The 16,870-nt window shown below is 39.1% G+C and overlaps 3 protein-coding genes and 2 pseudogenes across 3 annotated transcripts; 1 reads left to right on the top strand and 4 right to left on the bottom strand.

Annotated features, from left to right (window-relative positions):
- Nucleotides 1-429: 429 nt before the first annotated feature.
- LOC148718608 (uncharacterized) lies at nt 430-2,048 on the bottom strand. Its single transcript, XM_088741568.1, has one exon. The coding sequence runs from the start codon at nt 1,750-1,752 to the stop codon at nt 430-432; it is 1,323 nt and encodes a 440-aa protein (XP_088597694.1). The 5' UTR covers nt 1,753-2,048.
- A 7,160-nt stretch (nt 2,049-9,208) lies between these two features.
- LOC148718607 (sphingosine 1-phosphate receptor 1-like) lies at nt 9,209-11,006 on the bottom strand (annotated as a pseudogene).
- A 102-nt stretch (nt 11,007-11,108) lies between these two features.
- On the bottom strand, nt 11,109-12,832 carry LOC148718606 (lysophosphatidic acid receptor 3-like). Its single transcript, XM_088742049.1, has one exon. The coding sequence runs from the start codon at nt 12,411-12,413 to the stop codon at nt 11,559-11,561; it is 855 nt and encodes a 284-aa protein (XP_088598175.1). The 5' UTR covers nt 12,414-12,832; the 3' UTR covers nt 11,109-11,558.
- A 174-nt stretch (nt 12,833-13,006) lies between these two features.
- LOC148718605 (uncharacterized) lies at nt 13,007-14,757 on the bottom strand. Its single transcript, XM_088741751.1, has one exon. The coding sequence runs from the start codon at nt 14,249-14,251 to the stop codon at nt 13,382-13,384; it is 870 nt and encodes a 289-aa protein (XP_088597877.1). The 5' UTR covers nt 14,252-14,757; the 3' UTR covers nt 13,007-13,381.
- Nucleotides 14,758-15,947: 1,190 nt separating this feature from the next.
- LOC148718604 (uncharacterized) overlaps nt 15,948-16,870 on the top strand; it is a 1,041-nt pseudogene continuing 118 nt past the window's right edge.

The raw sequence follows: 16,870 nt of genomic DNA, 5'->3' as shown, positions 1-16,870 counted from the left end.
TTTACGTTCGTAACAATATTTTTTGCTCGCGACTCACGTCAGCGATATCGCTTTATGCATTAGTGCGATTCCACGCTAAATACCCTCTCTTCCGGTTGACGTATCGACCAATCAGAGCGCGTGTTTACCTTAAGCTATGCGATTCTGATATATATAAAACGGTATGCATAATATGATATATGACACTTCTTATAGCGCCCTCTGGAGTTCCCTCATGTGCTACCAGTAATCAGTAATTATGTAACACTTTTAATTTCCTAAAAGAGATTAGGAGTGAGATGAAGATTTCCAGAGATTAAATCAAATTTATGACTGTAGCTCATGCAGCCTGAACTTTCAGATGAGATTGTTTTGAAAAAAAATCTGTCTTCGGAACTTTGAGTCAAGCAAGCAGCTTTGTTGTAAGGCGACTATTCTTAACACTTCGCTTCACCCAACTCTGTTACGTTGGGACTTTTTACGAGGTTTGTTTTTACGAGGTTTGTTTTTATGAGGTTTGTTTTTATGAGGTTTGTTTTTACGCGGTTTGTTTTTACGAGGTTTGTTTTTACGAGGTTTGTTTTTACGAGGTTTGTTTTTACGCGGTTTGTTTTTACGAGGTTTGTTTTTACGAGGTTTGTTTTTACGCGGTTTGTTTTTTCGAGGTTTGTTTTTACGCGGTTTGTTTTTACGCGGTTTGTTTTTACGAGGTTTGCTTTTACGCGGTTTGTTTTTACGAGGTTTGTTTTTACGAGGTTTGTTTTTACGCGGTTTGTTTTTACGAGGTTTGCTTTTACGAGGTTTGTTTTTACGAGGTTTGTTTTTACGAGGTTTGTTTTTACGAGGTTTGTTTTTACGAGGTTTGTTTTTACGAGGTTTGTTTTTACGAGGTTTGTTTTTACGAGGTTTGTTTTTACGAGGTTTGTTTTTACGAGGTTTGTTAACGCCGGCCTCAACAAAGGAAATTTCAAACAATAAATGATTGGATTGACCAAAGAATTCCCCAAACGAAACATTTTCGTTAAGGAAACCAAAAGGGGTTGGGAGAGAATGCAGGCGGAAACACGGGAAATAAATGTTATAAGTTACAACAGTTGGAGACCAACACACAAGAGAGGTAGTTGTCAAAATAAACAAAATCTTAGAGAGTTTTGTGTTCTGTTCAGTTCCATTTTTTCTGTTGCGCACCGTATTTAGAACAGGTACTCTTCGACTGATTCCCCTCCTGATTACGTAACATGATGCACATATTGTAAATAGACACAAGAGCATGATTGAGGAGTAAAACGCTGTCCAAGATACTTCTTCTAAGAGGTCGTATACAGACAACAAACACCATGTCACAAAGATAGTCATCATGGCCATCCAAGCAACAACTGCACTCCAGTGGTAACTTTTCATGCTTTTAAATACTCGATGGCGGAGAGGGTAAATCAAAGCATATGTACGCTCCAATGAAATCCACACAAGGAAAAATATCGACGCAAAGAAAGATGATACTTGAAGGTAACGTAAAATGTTTACATACGTTTTGTTTTTGAACATTGCTTCCTTTCCAAACTGCCTTGGAATTCTGGAGGTACCAAGAGCTATTGTTTCTATCGATCCAACCAGAAGATCTGCAATAGCTAGGTTTATGAGAAGATAGGAGTGACCCTTTAATTTTGCGCAGTGTTTCCAAAACACGTAGATGGTGAAAAGGTTCGCGGAGACAATGATCAAAGATACAACAGTTGTAAAAGCTTGGACTACCACTGAAGCCGTGTCCGACATGAAGCCTTTTCTTTCGTTGCTTCCTTCTGTTTTAATTGACAATGAAAAATCTGTACTCAACAGTCACCCTTAAAAGAAAGGTTTAAGGTTCACTCAGTGGTTGTAGTTTTTCCAAAACATGTTCATTATCATAGTAAGGATGGAGTAAATCAGAAGTATCTATTGGAAAAGTTCACTTTGCCTTCCTTACCATCATTACTGGTAATAATTTCGGTAACTTTTCCTTCTCAACGCATTCGCTGAAGTGGCTGGCTGTAGGTGCCGATGCCTTACTTAGAAAGTGCTTGCGGTAACATCAAATGATTTTTAATCCAATGGCATCCCTAGTATAAATTCATTAATTTCTAATCGACATCTGACAATAGAGGCCTTTCCTTGGCATGTGACAATAATAATGCAGGTAAATCACTCCTTGACTTCCTAAGCATACTGAACTTCATAAGCATATACCACACAAGTGAATATTACTTTTCGTGCGGGCTGATTGGCTGGTTTGCAGGTAAATCACTCCTTGACTTCCTAAGCATACTGAACTTCATAAGCATATACCACACAAGTGAATATTACTTTTCGTGCGGGCTGATTGGCTGGTTTGCAGGTAAATCACTCCTTGACTTCCTAAGCATACTGAACTTCATAAGCATATACCACACAAGTGAATATTACTTTTCGTGCGGGCTGATTGGCTGGTTTACAGGTAAATCACTCCTTGACTTCCTAAGCATACTGAACTTCATAAGCATATACCACACAAGTGAATATTACTTTTCGTGCGGGCTGATTGGCTGGTTTGCAGGTAAATCACTCCTTGACTTCCTAAGCATACTGAACTTCATAAGCATATACCACACAAGTGAATATTACTTTTTGTGCGAGCATCTGGTTGGTTACTGAATTTGTCGTAGTTTCCTATACAAAGTAAAAATAGTTCTTAAACTCTTTTGTAGACTAGTATTACTTTTAATGAACCGATATAAGTATAGAAAATTCGCTTACTCTGGCCATGGGTACAACCACATTGGAAACCATTAGTTTGTACTGAACAGTCATTTCACTCAACTGAATTAATCTCTCGGTCCGCTAATGTCATTCAAAGTCAACATATCCTCAGTATAAACGTACATATATTTCTTGCGCCACCCCCCCAAACCAACCAGATGCCAAGACTTATCTGTAAGTTCGAAACTTTATTTGTTTTCACTCTCATTTCCCACTGGTTTCTTGAGATTGTCGGTTGAATTAAGCATTGGTTGTTAAAAAATTCTTATTTAGCTGAAAAAAATCATTTCCGTTCTGCATAAAGAGTTATTGCGTAGCTAACAGTTTGGCGAAATCCTTTGTGTAATAGTATTTTCTTTTGTGAAATAAAGTTTCCAAAAAGGTGTTGTAAATTGCCTCTTTACTCAACTTGTAGACCAAGTTTCATCTGATTGGTTAGGAGAGTGGCACGAATGTTCTAAGAAAAACATCTGCATTCACACTGAGGATTTGTTGACTTAGAACTGAAATATAATAGCTGACCCGGAAGATGGATTAATTAAGTGAAATGAGAACTTTGTCGGCATTACTGTCTTAACTGTCTTCATTGTTAAAAGTTTGAAGGATTTTGGACGTGTCACGATAAAATTTACCCGATACCCTGTAATATTCTAAAAACACTTCCATTTTGGAGGCCGTTATTCAGCTTAACTGTCTTTTCCCAAAGCATTCAAACTGCCACTTTTCTCAGTTTCTTTAAAACACAGATGCAAATGGTTTAAGAAGAGTAGGATCAAATTAAAACTCTGTTTTAATGAAAATAGTACTCCACAAACCTCCAATGATGTACCGAGACTCTGCTTTCAATAAAACTCGAGTATTTGTCCAACCGCCAGAGATGATACTGATCACTTGAAGCTGCAATGGTCCACAAAAGCGTTTTAGCATTATTTACTTTTTCATAGAAAACACGACGAACATTGATGAGTTTTCTTCCAATAGAAAATTTCAGTAACAACTTTTCTGTACAAACCAATGATTTTAAATTTAGTTACTTTTGGCGAAGATGACTTGAATGTTATACTGTCATTGTTATTGACGTCATGGTTATGTGACCCGGCGCGCTTCCTCGTGCTCGACTCGTTCATGGACTATTAAAAACTATGTTGTTGTTTCATTTACCTGAGTTGTTTGCTGTGTCCCTACAAACATAACATGGTGTCAACAGTGAGATTTTAACCCGTTTTCGGAGTTGACAGTTACTGCTACGTTTCCTGAAAATTTTCAACGATTTGTTCGCGGTTGGTAGCCGGCGGAAAAGGTTATAGTCTGCGTTCAATTCTTATACAACATGGCCACCACGACTGCCAAAGCTCCTGCTCCGCTGAATCTATCCGACCGTTTGCACCAAGGTGAAAACTGGAAATTGTTTCGCCGAGAGTGGAAATTCTATGAATTAGCAGCTGGCATTCATAGGAAGGCGGATGAAGTTCGTGTTGCTTTTTTCTTAAACGTTGTTGGCAAAGAGGGATTGGACATTAGTGTACGAAACCTTTCAGTGAGAGGAAGCGTCTCATGCTCTTAAAATCGACAAAGTTTTGGAGAAGTTTGAAGAGCGCTGCGTTCCTGCTCGGAATGAAACGTACGAAAGGTTTGTTTTCTTCAAACGTGAGCAATTGCCGAGTGAGTCGCTCGATTGTTACATAACAGCATTGATGAAGCTCTCTGAGAACTGTGGTTTTGGAACGCTCCGTGAATCGCTTATTCGCGATCGTTTGATTCTTGGAGTAAAGGATGACAGGATTCGGGAAAAGCTCCTTGGAAAGCGTGATTTCGACCTGGATAAAGCCGTTAAAATGATCAAGGCTAGTCAGGTTACTCATTCGCGAGCCTCGGAAAGTGCAGGTGAAGCTTCGGCTCAGGAAGATGTCAATGCTGTGAAACACAAACCTCAGCCACAGAGGAAATCGGAGAAAGGGAAGCTCCCGAAAAGTTCCACTCGGAACCCCTCGTCTAACAGCAAAATTAAAGAATGTCCCTTCTGCGGTGGCAAACATGCACTTGACAGAAAGCTATGTCCAGCATCCGGACAAACATGGATCAAATGTGGGAAAGTTGGACACTTCTCAGTCAAATGTCGCGGTAAGTCTGAGAATGTGAATGTTATTTATGTAGAAAACTTCCTTGACATCATTAACATCGGTGGCAAAGATCAGGCTCTTGTTCCAGTCACTCTAAATAACACTGTTTCAATAACATTCCAGATTGATATAGGCTCATCAGCAAATTTTTTGCCACTAGAGGGTTACATCAGAGCCACCAATGATTTTAAAACAGCTAGCATTATTCCTAAAGATATTACACTAGTGGTGCATGATCACTCTGAGCGAAAGGCATTGGGTTCTGCAAGGCTGAAAGTTGAGCATGATGGCAACAAAAATGAACTGAACTTTGTCATTGTTGATCAAAGGGTTACACCTTTGTTGGGCTTAAAGTCTTGTACAAGTATGGGTCTCGTTAAAATCATGGTTCCTGGTGTTCATGCCCCTGTTAACAATGTTGTTGCTACTCCAAAGAAAGCTGCGGTATCTGAGAGTATTACTACAGATTCTGTGCTCAGACCCTTTGTTGATGTATTTCAAGGTATTGGTTGTTTACCTCGTGGATACAGTATTTCATTACACAGGGATGTAAGTCCCGTAGTACATCCTCTTCGTAGAGTGCCTGTTCCAAAGAAAGATGCCATGAAGGCAGAGCTGGAAAACTTGGTTAGCAACCAGATTATTGCACCCGTTACTGAGCCAACCAACTGGGTATCAAGTGTCTTGGCCGTGCCAAAAAAAGATGGGTCAATCCGTGTATGCCTGGACCCCAAAGATTTCAAGTGAACTCTGCTATTAAGCGTTCACACTACCCCTACTACCTACGGAGGGTGATTTTACGTCGCGACTCACCAAGGCAAAGGTCGTTAGTGTCATGGATGCAAAAAGTGGTTTCTGGCAAGTGAAGCTGTCAGAGAGTTCTAGTTATTACACAACGTTTAAAACTCTATTTGGCAGATTTCGCTGGTTCAGAATGCCGTTTGGAATTTCTTCTGCGCCTGAGGTATGGCAGCGGAAAATGCATGAAGCAATTGAGGGTCTTCAGGGAGTGGAGGTCATAGTTGATCATTTTCTCGTGTGTGGTTTTTGAGACACAGTTGTAGATGCAGTCCTGGATCACGATCAGAATTTAACTGCATTTCTTGAAAGGTGCCGCAACCTGAATCTGACTCTTAATCCTCAGAAAGTCAACCTCCACCTCTCCGAAGTACCTTTCATGGGTCATTTGCTAACTGCTGATGGTATCGTTACAGATCCAAACAAGATCCGTGCTATTAAGGACATGCCTACCCCAACAGATGTGACATCACTGAAGAGATTTCTTGGCATGGTTAATTACCTGGCAAAGTTCCTCCCAAACCTGTCCAGTGTATCGGAACCATTGCGTCGTCTTGAAACTAAAGATGCTGAGTGGTGCAGACTCCCAGTTCACGATGGAGCTGTCCAGAAAAGAAAGAGTCTTGTTTGTGAAGCTCCGGTGCTCAAGTTTTATGATGTCACACAAGCCGTTACAGTTGAATGTGATGCATCGCTCTCTGGACTTGGGGCCACCCTACTCCAGGGAGGTCAGCCAGTTGCTTTTGCCTCAAGGGAAATTTTAAATTAATTTTAAAATTAATTTTAAAACTTAAAAACATTACGTTTAAAACTATTGACATTCTTTGAGTCTTTGATCGTCTGACTGAGGGAGTTAAAATCGGAAACGGTATGATATTGTGTTCTTTGCTTCCCCCAATTTCTTTTGGCACGTGATATACTTAAATTGCCTTTGTTACGTGTATTATGCCTATGAAGTACGTCTTGTCTCGCAAGTCCATATTGTGATTAACTAGGCCATTGATGCATTTGTATACGTGTACACACCTTCTTTGAAATCGTCTTTTCTCTAGAGGCAGCCACTTGAGAACGGCTAATGCCTCTGTGGAGGATGAGTACAATGGTCTATTTAAAATAACCCATCAGTTTATTTACATCAGTTCGGATCAGGACATCATGGCAGTCGAATGCAGACTCAGGCTCTCTGCGAACATTTGTATATTTCTCTGCATGTATGTGTCTTTCGTAAATTACAAATTCTTATATCTGCAGAAGAGCACTTTTCTAAACGACAGTGATGTGTATTTCGTCTCAAAAGTGAGTTGCAGAACTGAAATTGCGGGTAATTTACGTCAACCGAGGAATCCGTCCGGAGATTAAGAGCTTAGTAATTCGCTCAAAGCTGTTATGCTTTGTAAGCTCTTTCATCGAGCCTGTTTCGCCCTAGCCCTGATTGCTCTGGCCGGTCATATTGAGTCTAACCCCGGCTACCAGACGCTACACGACATAAGGAACACTCGTGGACTGAAAATTGCTCACTTAAACATTCGAAGTCTCGTACCCAAGACCGACTCTTTGCGCCTTGAAGGAATCGACAGTAAAACAGTGGACATTCTAACTCTATCCGAGACATGGTTGGATGGGAATATTTGCAACACAGAAATTAATCTTCCTGGATTCGTGTGCGTTCGTCTGGATCGCACAGGCATTAAAGAGGGATATGGTGGTGTAGCTATCTATGTGAGAGAAGGTTTGGCTTTTCGCCTGCGGAATGATATTAATACTGGCGGTCAGGAATGTCGATGGATCGAGTTGATTAAAGACAAATGCAAGCCAACACTCGTCTGCTGCGCTTATAGAGCACCGGATTCTGACTTTCAGACCTTTATTTCCTCACTACATGAGAGTATGTCATCTGTGGATCTGGAAAAATCGGATGTGGTAATTCTAGGCGATTTTAACGCAGACATGATGACGAGTTCTAAATTGCCAAAAAGAGATAAACAAGAACTTCTTAACTTTTCGGGGGTCTACAACTTCACTCAGTTAATAAAAGAACCGACGCGCATAACTGACACCTCGCGGATTATGATCGACTTACTCTTTGCTACTAATGAACACCGCATTGTCAAATCTGGTGTTGATCCGGTACCGCTCAGCGACCATTTTCTGGTATTTTGCATAATTAAAGCTGGTATTACAGCAAAGGCTAAACCGAGAATACTCGAGTATCGCTTCTAGAAGAATTTCAATCCGACTTTATTCAATGAGGATCTTAGGGATATTCCCTGGCATATTGTTGAGAACGAGGACAACGTCGACGATGCTTTGTTTGTGTGGAACAAAATGTTTTCGGAGGTTGCTGATCAACACGCACCAGTGAAACGAAGGCGTGTCAAGGGAACACTTCTTCCATGGATGAACAGTCAAATAAGTGATACTATGAAAGAACGTCACTGGGAGCATAAAAAGGCGCGAAAATCGAACTCGGTGCGCCTTTGGTTAATGCATGCAAAGCTTAGAAACAAGGTTAATGGCTTAGTACGTACTGCCAAGTCTAAATATTACAGTGACATGATCGAGGAAGCAATGGTAACTCAGAAAAGGTGTGGAAAGCAGTGAACGAAGCATGCAATCAGAACTCATCTTCAGAAAGTATTCAGTGTATTATCTCTGATGGTGTTCAGCATATAACATCCCAATCCATTGCTTCTTCAATTAATAGCTTCTTTGCTTCCATTGGTCGAAATCTAGCAAATAGAATACCGACTTCCGTCTTGAATTTAACTTCCATTTCAAAACACCCGCTTTTCCAGTTCGATTTGACTGAATTGGATCAATCATTTGTGCTTGGGCAGCTTTTGACATTGAAGGCAAATAAAGCGATTGGTCTTGACAAAATTAGCGCGAGACTTCTTAAAATCTCAGCTCACACTGTTGCACCATCTGTTGTTAAACTTTTGAATCTTTCAATTCGCACTAGTCAATTTCACAAATTGTGGAAATGCGCGAAAATCACGGCATTGTTTAAGTCAGGTGACAGGACTAACGTTTCCAACTACCGCCCCATCTCAATCTTCCCTACTCTAAGTAAGATTTTGGAGAGAGCGGTACACTTGCAGCTGTATCAGTACTTCATTACCAATCATTTTTTGTCCAACAAACAGTTTGGTTTCCTGAAGGGTCTCTCAACTACAACAGCTTTGACCCCATTTGCCGATGAGGTGCTCTTAAACATGGAACAAGAAAAGCTTTGCGGGGCTTTGTTCATCGATCTAACCAAGGCATTTGACACGGTAGACCATCAAATAATGTTATGCAAGCTATCCGAGATCGGCCTTTCTGAAACAGCTCTTCACTGGTTCCGTTCTTACTTAACTGGTAGACAACAGCGCACCTCATGTGGAAATGAGTTATCTGAGAAACTTCCAGTCACGCGGGGGGTAGTGCATCTCTGACATGAAAACTTCTGCTAGAAATGACCCTCGCTCTCTTTAGACCTAAAATAGCTCCCTTTCCAAGATTTTTTCTTTAAGAACTAGAAGATCACGAGCCCGTGCTGTTCAACTCTGTACTCTTTAGAAGCCCTTTTAGGCCTCATTCTTTGTAAAGAATTTCGAAACATGGCAAACTAAACACTATAAATGATCGATTCACCAAAGACTTGCCCAAATAAGCAATGTAAACATGAACTGTAAATAACTGCGATCGGATATGAACTGGAACTCAGATCAAAAATAAAGTAAGCAACGCTAGTCGGACCCCTAGAGAGGGCCACTAGTTTGCCAGTCATACTGTCGTGTGTTACCCTCTCTAAATAAAGCTTTTACTTACGTTCTTACCATAACAGACAAGAGAGGCAGCTGTCACGATAAAAAAACGCTCGTTATCTGATTCACTGCCGGGTTGAAAAGGTCGGGTAAGAATGAGTTAGAGTGACACTTAGTTTTCTTTAACCCAATAAATAGCTCTACTCCTGCGATTTCTTCTTTCAGAACTAGTAGCTCAAAGGCCTGTGTTCTTCAGCTGACTCTCTACTGCTTAGAAGTCCTTTTTAGTCTCATTAGTTTTGAAGTTTTAGGTACTATTACTGTTCTTAAAGTTTCTCGAAACATGGTCAACTTAAAACTATAAATGATATGATTCAACAGAGAATTTCCCAAGTGAAAAATAAAAAAACTGTAGAGAAGAGGTCTAAGAAGAAGACCGAAACAACGATAAAAAATGAAGTACGCCACACTACTAGCAGACAAGAGAGGCACCTATCACAATAAACAAAGTCCTGGAGAGTTTCTTGTTCTTTTCTAGTGAATTTTTCCTGTTGGCGACTGTCGCTAGTCCATTCGAACTGAGTCTGGCTCGTATTGCCACATAGCACGCACATATTACTATCAGGCAGAAAACAGCTATGCAAGATAATGCAGCAAACCAACTGCCTACCTCTAGCATTTTAAGGTTTACAACTAGCAAGCTTATTGCCCCAAGAGTTGTTGCAGCAGCCCACACAAAGATGACGCTGTAAAGATAGCCTCGGAAGCTTGCTATACGATGGCGTGGCGGCCATATCAGATCATATGCTCGTTCCATCGAAATAAGCACAAGGAAGAAAACTGATGCAAAAGGCGAACATAGCTGGGGCACAGTTAAAAGCCATTGTTTCAATTCACTCTCACTAAGCGTAGTGTTAGTCTGCATACGATGCGGGATGTAAAACCCTCCAGTTGTTATCATTTGACTGAGTCCAACAAGAAGATCTGTAATAGCCAAGTTTATGAGAAGAAAGGAGGTCCGCTTCAATTTCTTTCGGTTTTTCCAAAACACAAATACGGTGAAAGTATTGCCTAAGAAAATATTAAGAGTTTCAAGCAAAATAATGCAATGAATTACGACAAAATTTTTATCAGGCATACTTGAACTGCAAAGTAATGACGGAATTTCCAACTTTCAATAACAGCTCATCAGTTGTGTGGCAGAATTTTCATGGTATAGGGAGGAATACGACCCTTTATGTGATGTAGTTAAACGAAAGAAGAAAATAAAGCAAATACAATTATAGAAGCTGCGGGCTTCAGTCATTATTTTTGGTAAAAATTTTGATTGAAATCTTTAGTAAACGGATCTCATTCTCTGAGAGAGATGATTAAAAGTTGAAGTGCTTTATATAAACAAGGTACACAAGAGAAAAGATCTTGCGTAGTGTATACAACGGAAAGTAAACAGAGGGGATTAATAACAAACTTATAACATTGAAATGCTAGTAGTTTTACCTTCTAGTAAGAAATAACCACGAAGCATATGCCACAATTGGCTCATTGATCAAAATAAAATTTACTTTTTCAAAAGATAAGTAAGCATCTTTTTTTAATGATTCTCAAAGAAAAAGCAAGCAAAGGAACATTTTGTAATATTTTTCATCAAAAGCATTGAAAGGGTCAAACTTGACTTCATTTGCAACAACTGCATTGTGCATTCATTTTAATAACTTCAATGACAGCTGATTTTAAAATAATTAAAATACATGAGTTGCACATAAGTGCACATGAACGCAAATAATTCATGTACAATGCACACTTACTAAGTTAACGCATTATCATATTCTTCTCAATAAAAATTTCATAGAATTTTAGTTGCTATGTTTGAGTCACCTTTCAGCTATCCAGCCATGCAGGTATCTCTCAGACAGGCAGGAAAGGCTTTTTGAATCTGATTACATATTTAATCTATAGTTTCTTTCCTGATTCACAGCATCTATAAGGCGACTGTATCATAAGTACACTCTAGTGTTAACGAGATGGAAAGGTCGAATAAGAATCAGCTAGAATGACAATTTATTCTCTTTTGCTCAATAAACAGCGATTTCTTCTTTGAAGGTCACAAGCATGTATTGTTCAACTGATTCTGTACTCAGTGTTAAGGAGTCTTTTTCAGTTTTATTCGTTTTAAAGTTTGCCGAAACATGGGAAACTTAAAACTATAAATTATGGGATTTATCAAAGAATTTCCCAAATGAAGTATATGAAAACCGTAAAGAACAGTTTGAGGATAACAGCGTGAACACCGAAAATAAATAAAGTAAGCGACGCTACTCGTACCCCAACAGGCAAGAGAGGCACCTATCACAGTAAACAAAGTCCTGGAGAGTTTCTTGTTCTGTTTCAGTAAATTGTCCCTGTTGGCAACTGTCGCCAATCCATTGGGACTGCGGCTAGCTCGTATTACCACATAGCAGGCACAAATCACAATTAGGGAGAAAAAAGCTATGCAAGATAATGCAGTCATACAATGGTGTATTTCCAGTATTTCAAATTTTACAACTAGCGCGAGTAATGCCCCAAGAGTTGTTGTAGCAGCCCACACAAAGATGGCGCTGTAAAGATAGCCTCTGAAGCTTGCTACACGATGGCGTAGAGGCCATATCAGAGCATACGCTCGCTCCATCGAAATAAGCACAAGGAAGAAAACTGATGCATAAGGCAAACATAGTTGAGGCACAACTAAAAGCCATTGTTTTATGATCAATTCACTCTCAGTAAGAGTACTGTTGGTCTGCATATAATGCAGAAAGTAAAACAGTGCTAATGTTATTATTTGACAGAGTCCAACAAGAAGATCTGCAATAGCCAAGTTTATGAGAAGAAAGGAGGTCCGCTTCAGGTTCATTCGGTTTTTCCAAAACACATAGACGGTGAAAGTATTGCCCAAGAAGATAATAAGAGATTCAAGAAAAATAACGCCGTGAATTACGTCGACGCTTTTGTCAGGCATGCTTGAACGGCAAAGTAATCACGGAGATTCCAACTTTCAATAACAGCTCATAAGTTATGGGGCAGAACTTTATATCAGAAGGAATACGCCCCCTTCTGTGATGTAATTAAACGAAAGAAAAGAAAAAAAGCAAATACAATTATACAAACTGCAGGATCCAGTCATTATTTCTCGCAAAAATTTTGCTTAAGACCTTTAGTAAACGGATCTCACTCTGAAAAAGATGATTAAAAGTTGAAGTGTCTTATATAAGCAGAGTACACAAGAGAAAAAAATGGCACAGTGTAGACAACGCAAAGTAAACATAAGGGATTAATAAAAAAAACTTATAACATTGCAATACTAATAGTTTTACCTTTTAGAAAAAAGTAATTACGAAACATATGCCACAATTGGCACATCGAGCAAAATGAAATTGACCTTTTCAAAAAGATAAATAGGCAGCTTTTTATGATTCTCAAAACGCAAGGTAAGCAAAGGGAATTTTTTGCAGAATTTTTCACCAAACACATTAGAGGAGGTAAACTTGACTTCATTTGCAACTCCATATAGTGTACATCCACTATGATAACTTCAAAGACAGTTGGTTTTATCAAGTACATGAATTGCACATAGGTGAACATGAAGGGAAATAAATTATACACAGTGTATACTCATCTTCTTCTCAAAAATAAGTTCATAGATTTTAGCTCCTGAGTTTACGTCACCTCTCTGCTATACAGCCAGGTGCTTCTCAGAAAGGCGAGAAAGGCTTTTTGAATCCAATTACATATTTAAACCATAGTTCCTTTTCTGATTCACAGCATCTGCAAGGCAACTACGTCTTTATTTTTCTAGATATTAACGAGATGAAAAGGTCGAATAGGAATCACACAGCTAGAACTATACTTCGCTTTCTTTAGAACAATAAATAGCTCTGTTTCCGCGATTTCTTCTTTGAGAAGTAGAAGCTCAAAGGCCTGTGCTGTTCAACTGACTCTATACTGTTTAGAAGTCCTCTTTAGTCTTATTCTTTGTAAAGTTTCTCGAAACATGGGAAATTTAAAACTGTAAATGAAAGGATTCACCAAAGAGTTGCCCAGATAAAGAATACAAGAACTATAAATAATTGCATTCGGATATGTCTTGGAACTCAGATGGAAAATTACGAAAGCAACGCTACTCGGACCCCAACAGACAAGAGAGGCAGCTGACACAGTAAAAAACGTTCTGGAGAGTTTCTTGCTCTGTTCCAGCGAATTGTTCTTGGCTGCAACTGTTGTTAATCCGTTGGAACTGAGTCTAGCTCGTATTGTCATATAGCAGACACAAATTAAAATCAGGGATAAAGCCTCAATGCAAAACAGAGCAATCATCAAATGTTTAAGATCCAAGACGTTACAGTACACACCAAACAAATACAATGTCTGAAGAGCTATTGCAGCAAGCCACGTAAAGATGGCGCTGTAAATATAGCCTCTGATACTAGCTACTCGATGGTAGAGCGGCCATATCAGAGCATATGCTCGTTCCAGCGAGATGAGCACAAGGAAAAGTATTGATGCAAACGGTGACAATACTTGTGGCGCGGCTAAAATCCATTCTCTTGATTTAACGCTTTCTCGTGTACTGTTGGTTTGAATTTGTCGTAAAATGATGGTATATCCTCCCATTGTTATCATTTGAATGAGCCCGACAAGAAGATCTGCAATAGCCAAGTTTATGAGAAGAAAGGCGGTGCGCTTCAATTTTTTACGGTTATTCCAAAATACAAATATAGTGAAAGTATTTCCAATGAAAATAACCAAGGACTCAATGCAGATTATGCATAAAATCACAATATCAGAGGTATCAGACATTCTCCAACACTGAAAAATCCCTTCTAAAAAATTGAATAATCCTGCACAGCGAATTGCCACTTTTTTCAAGATTTTTCATGGAAAGTGAGCGAGACGCATTCGCACTTCATGGGGCTGTGAAACTTATCTAGGAAAATGATATCGAGGAAAGGACAATTTGACCACCCTTAATGTTTACACTGCTCTCTTTAAATTAATAACTTTAGATAGGACTATTAGTATTGAGTGGGAAACTGAATTCAAGTTACTGAAGTAAGCACAGAAACCACTGTGACACTCTCATATCAACATATGATTGACAATTCTGGAGCTTATTTTATCATCTACAGATTATAATTAGAGAGTACATGTCACGATTGTTTAAAAAACCAAAAATAGATCTTTTAATTAAGAACTTTAGAAATGACTGTTAAATAATGAAGAGGAAACTGAATTTAAGTGGGTGAAGTGAGCAAAGAAGGCACACCGTTAAATCAGTGGATGATTGACAATTTTGGAGTTTTTTATCATCCACAGATTACAACTGGAGAATACATTGGATTGTTATACAAACCAAAAGTAGATTGACTTTTGTTGAGATGAACTTGAACGTCAACAGGTTCTACAGTTATTTTGTAATTATAGGATCAGTGGAAAGTTTAATAATTGCGATTGGGAATCATCCTTTTTCATATTTTAATCAAATCCAGAGTCTGGGCCTGCTATTGCACGCTTCCACATCCTGCATGAGAGCGAAGCCAAAAAAGCCTCTCTAATAACATCCATCATTCATATCTCGGACGCAGCTGTTTGACGGCACAAAACATACACATGAATAATGAACATATGGACCGGAGGCAAAGGACATCTATGCATTACCTGCTTGGAGTTATTGTAAATTACTTTGACGAGCTGTTTACATAAAGGTCACGAGGAAGGGAAGGCTGGGAACGAGGTTGCCTTGACTGCCACATTTAGTGGCTCTCAACTCTCATCACCAAAAAGCCGAAAGGCGATAAATAATGAACGGTCCGTTCAAAATATAAATGTTTCCTCTATACCTCTTATCAATTTCGCCCTGAAGTAGCACCTTGGCACAGTAACAACTAATTGAGGAGTGCTTATCATAAACAATTTAAGATAGCAGTGTTTTGGTATAGATTATTCATTCAACAATCATTCACCGAAGTGGAGGTAGATATCCACCACTCACATCGAAACTGAGATAAATAATTGTTTAGAAAATACAACACATCATCCGTAGAATTCGTTTATTTCTTTTGACATACTAAAAAAAGGTCGGAAGTAAAACTCTTGACGCGCGAGCTTGCCCCTTGGGCTCCTCGGAGATGAATACCGGTAGTACTTGCAAACCAGGCCATCAGCCCGCGCAAAAAGCAATATTTACCTGTCCGGCACATACTTCTGAAGCTTATGCATAGGATTTCAAGGAGTGATATCAATTTACCTGCATCATCATCATTGTCACATGCCAAAGAAAGGCCTCTATTGTCAGATGTCGATTAGAAGTTTACATTAGGGATGCCATCGGATTAAAAGTCATTCGATGTTACTGCAAGCACTTTCTAAGTAAACTCAGAGAATGCGTTGAGATAGAAAAGTTACCTAAACTATTAACAGCAAAGACGGTAAGCAAGGTAAAGTGAACTTCTCCGATAGATATAAAACAAAAGGAAGCAACGAAAGAAAAGGCCTCATGTCGGAAACGGCTTCAGTGGTAGTCCTAGCTTTTACAACTGTTGTATCTTTGATCGTTGTCTTTGCGAACATTTTCACCATCTACCTCTTTTAGAAACACTGCGCCAAATTAAAGGGCCACTCCTACCTTCTCATAAACTTAGCTATTGCAGATCTTCTGGTTGGATCGATAAAAACAATAGCTCTTGGCACCTTAAGAATTCGAAGGCAGTTTGGAAAGGAAGCACTGTTCAAAAGCAAAACGTACGTAAACATTTTACGTTACTTTCAAATATAATTTTTTTTGCGTCGATATTTTTCCTCGTCCTGATTTCATTGCAGCGTGCATATGCTTTGATTTATCCTCTCCGCCATCGAGTATTAAGCATGAAAAGTTACGACTGGAGTGTAATTGTTGTTTGGATGGCCATGATGGCTATCTTTGTGACATGGTGTTTGTTGTCTGTATACGACCTCTTAGAAGAAGTATCTTGGACAGCGTTTTACTCCTCAAACATGCTCTTGTGTCTATTTACAATCTGTGCATCATGTTACGTAATCAGGAGAAGAGTCAGTCGAAGAGTACCTGTTCTAAATACGGTGCACAACAGAGAAAATGAAACTGCACAGAACACAAAACTCTGCAAAATTTTTCTTATTGTGATAACTACCTCTCCTGTGTGTTGGTTTCCAACTGTTGTAATTTATAGCACTTTTATTTCACGTATTTCCGCCTGCATTCTCTCCCAATACCTTTGGTTTCCTTAACGAAAATGTTTCGTTTGGCGAATTGTTTGGTCAATCCAATCATTTATTGTTTGAAATTTCCTGTGTTTAGGCGGGCGTTAACAAACATGAATCCTTGTAAAAGTCCCAACGTAACAGAGTTGGGTGAACTTGAACTTTTTTTTATTTTTATTTAGACACGGTAAATCTATCAGA

Source organism: Stylophora pistillata, chromosome 12, assembly GCF_964205215.1.
Source record: "Stylophora pistillata chromosome 12, jaStyPist1.2, whole genome shotgun sequence".
Lineage (NCBI taxonomy): Eukaryota > Metazoa > Cnidaria > Anthozoa > Scleractinia > Pocilloporidae > Stylophora > Stylophora pistillata.
The sequence above is the reverse complement of the archived record's forward strand: the minus strand, read 5'-3'. Positions and strand labels throughout refer to the sequence as shown.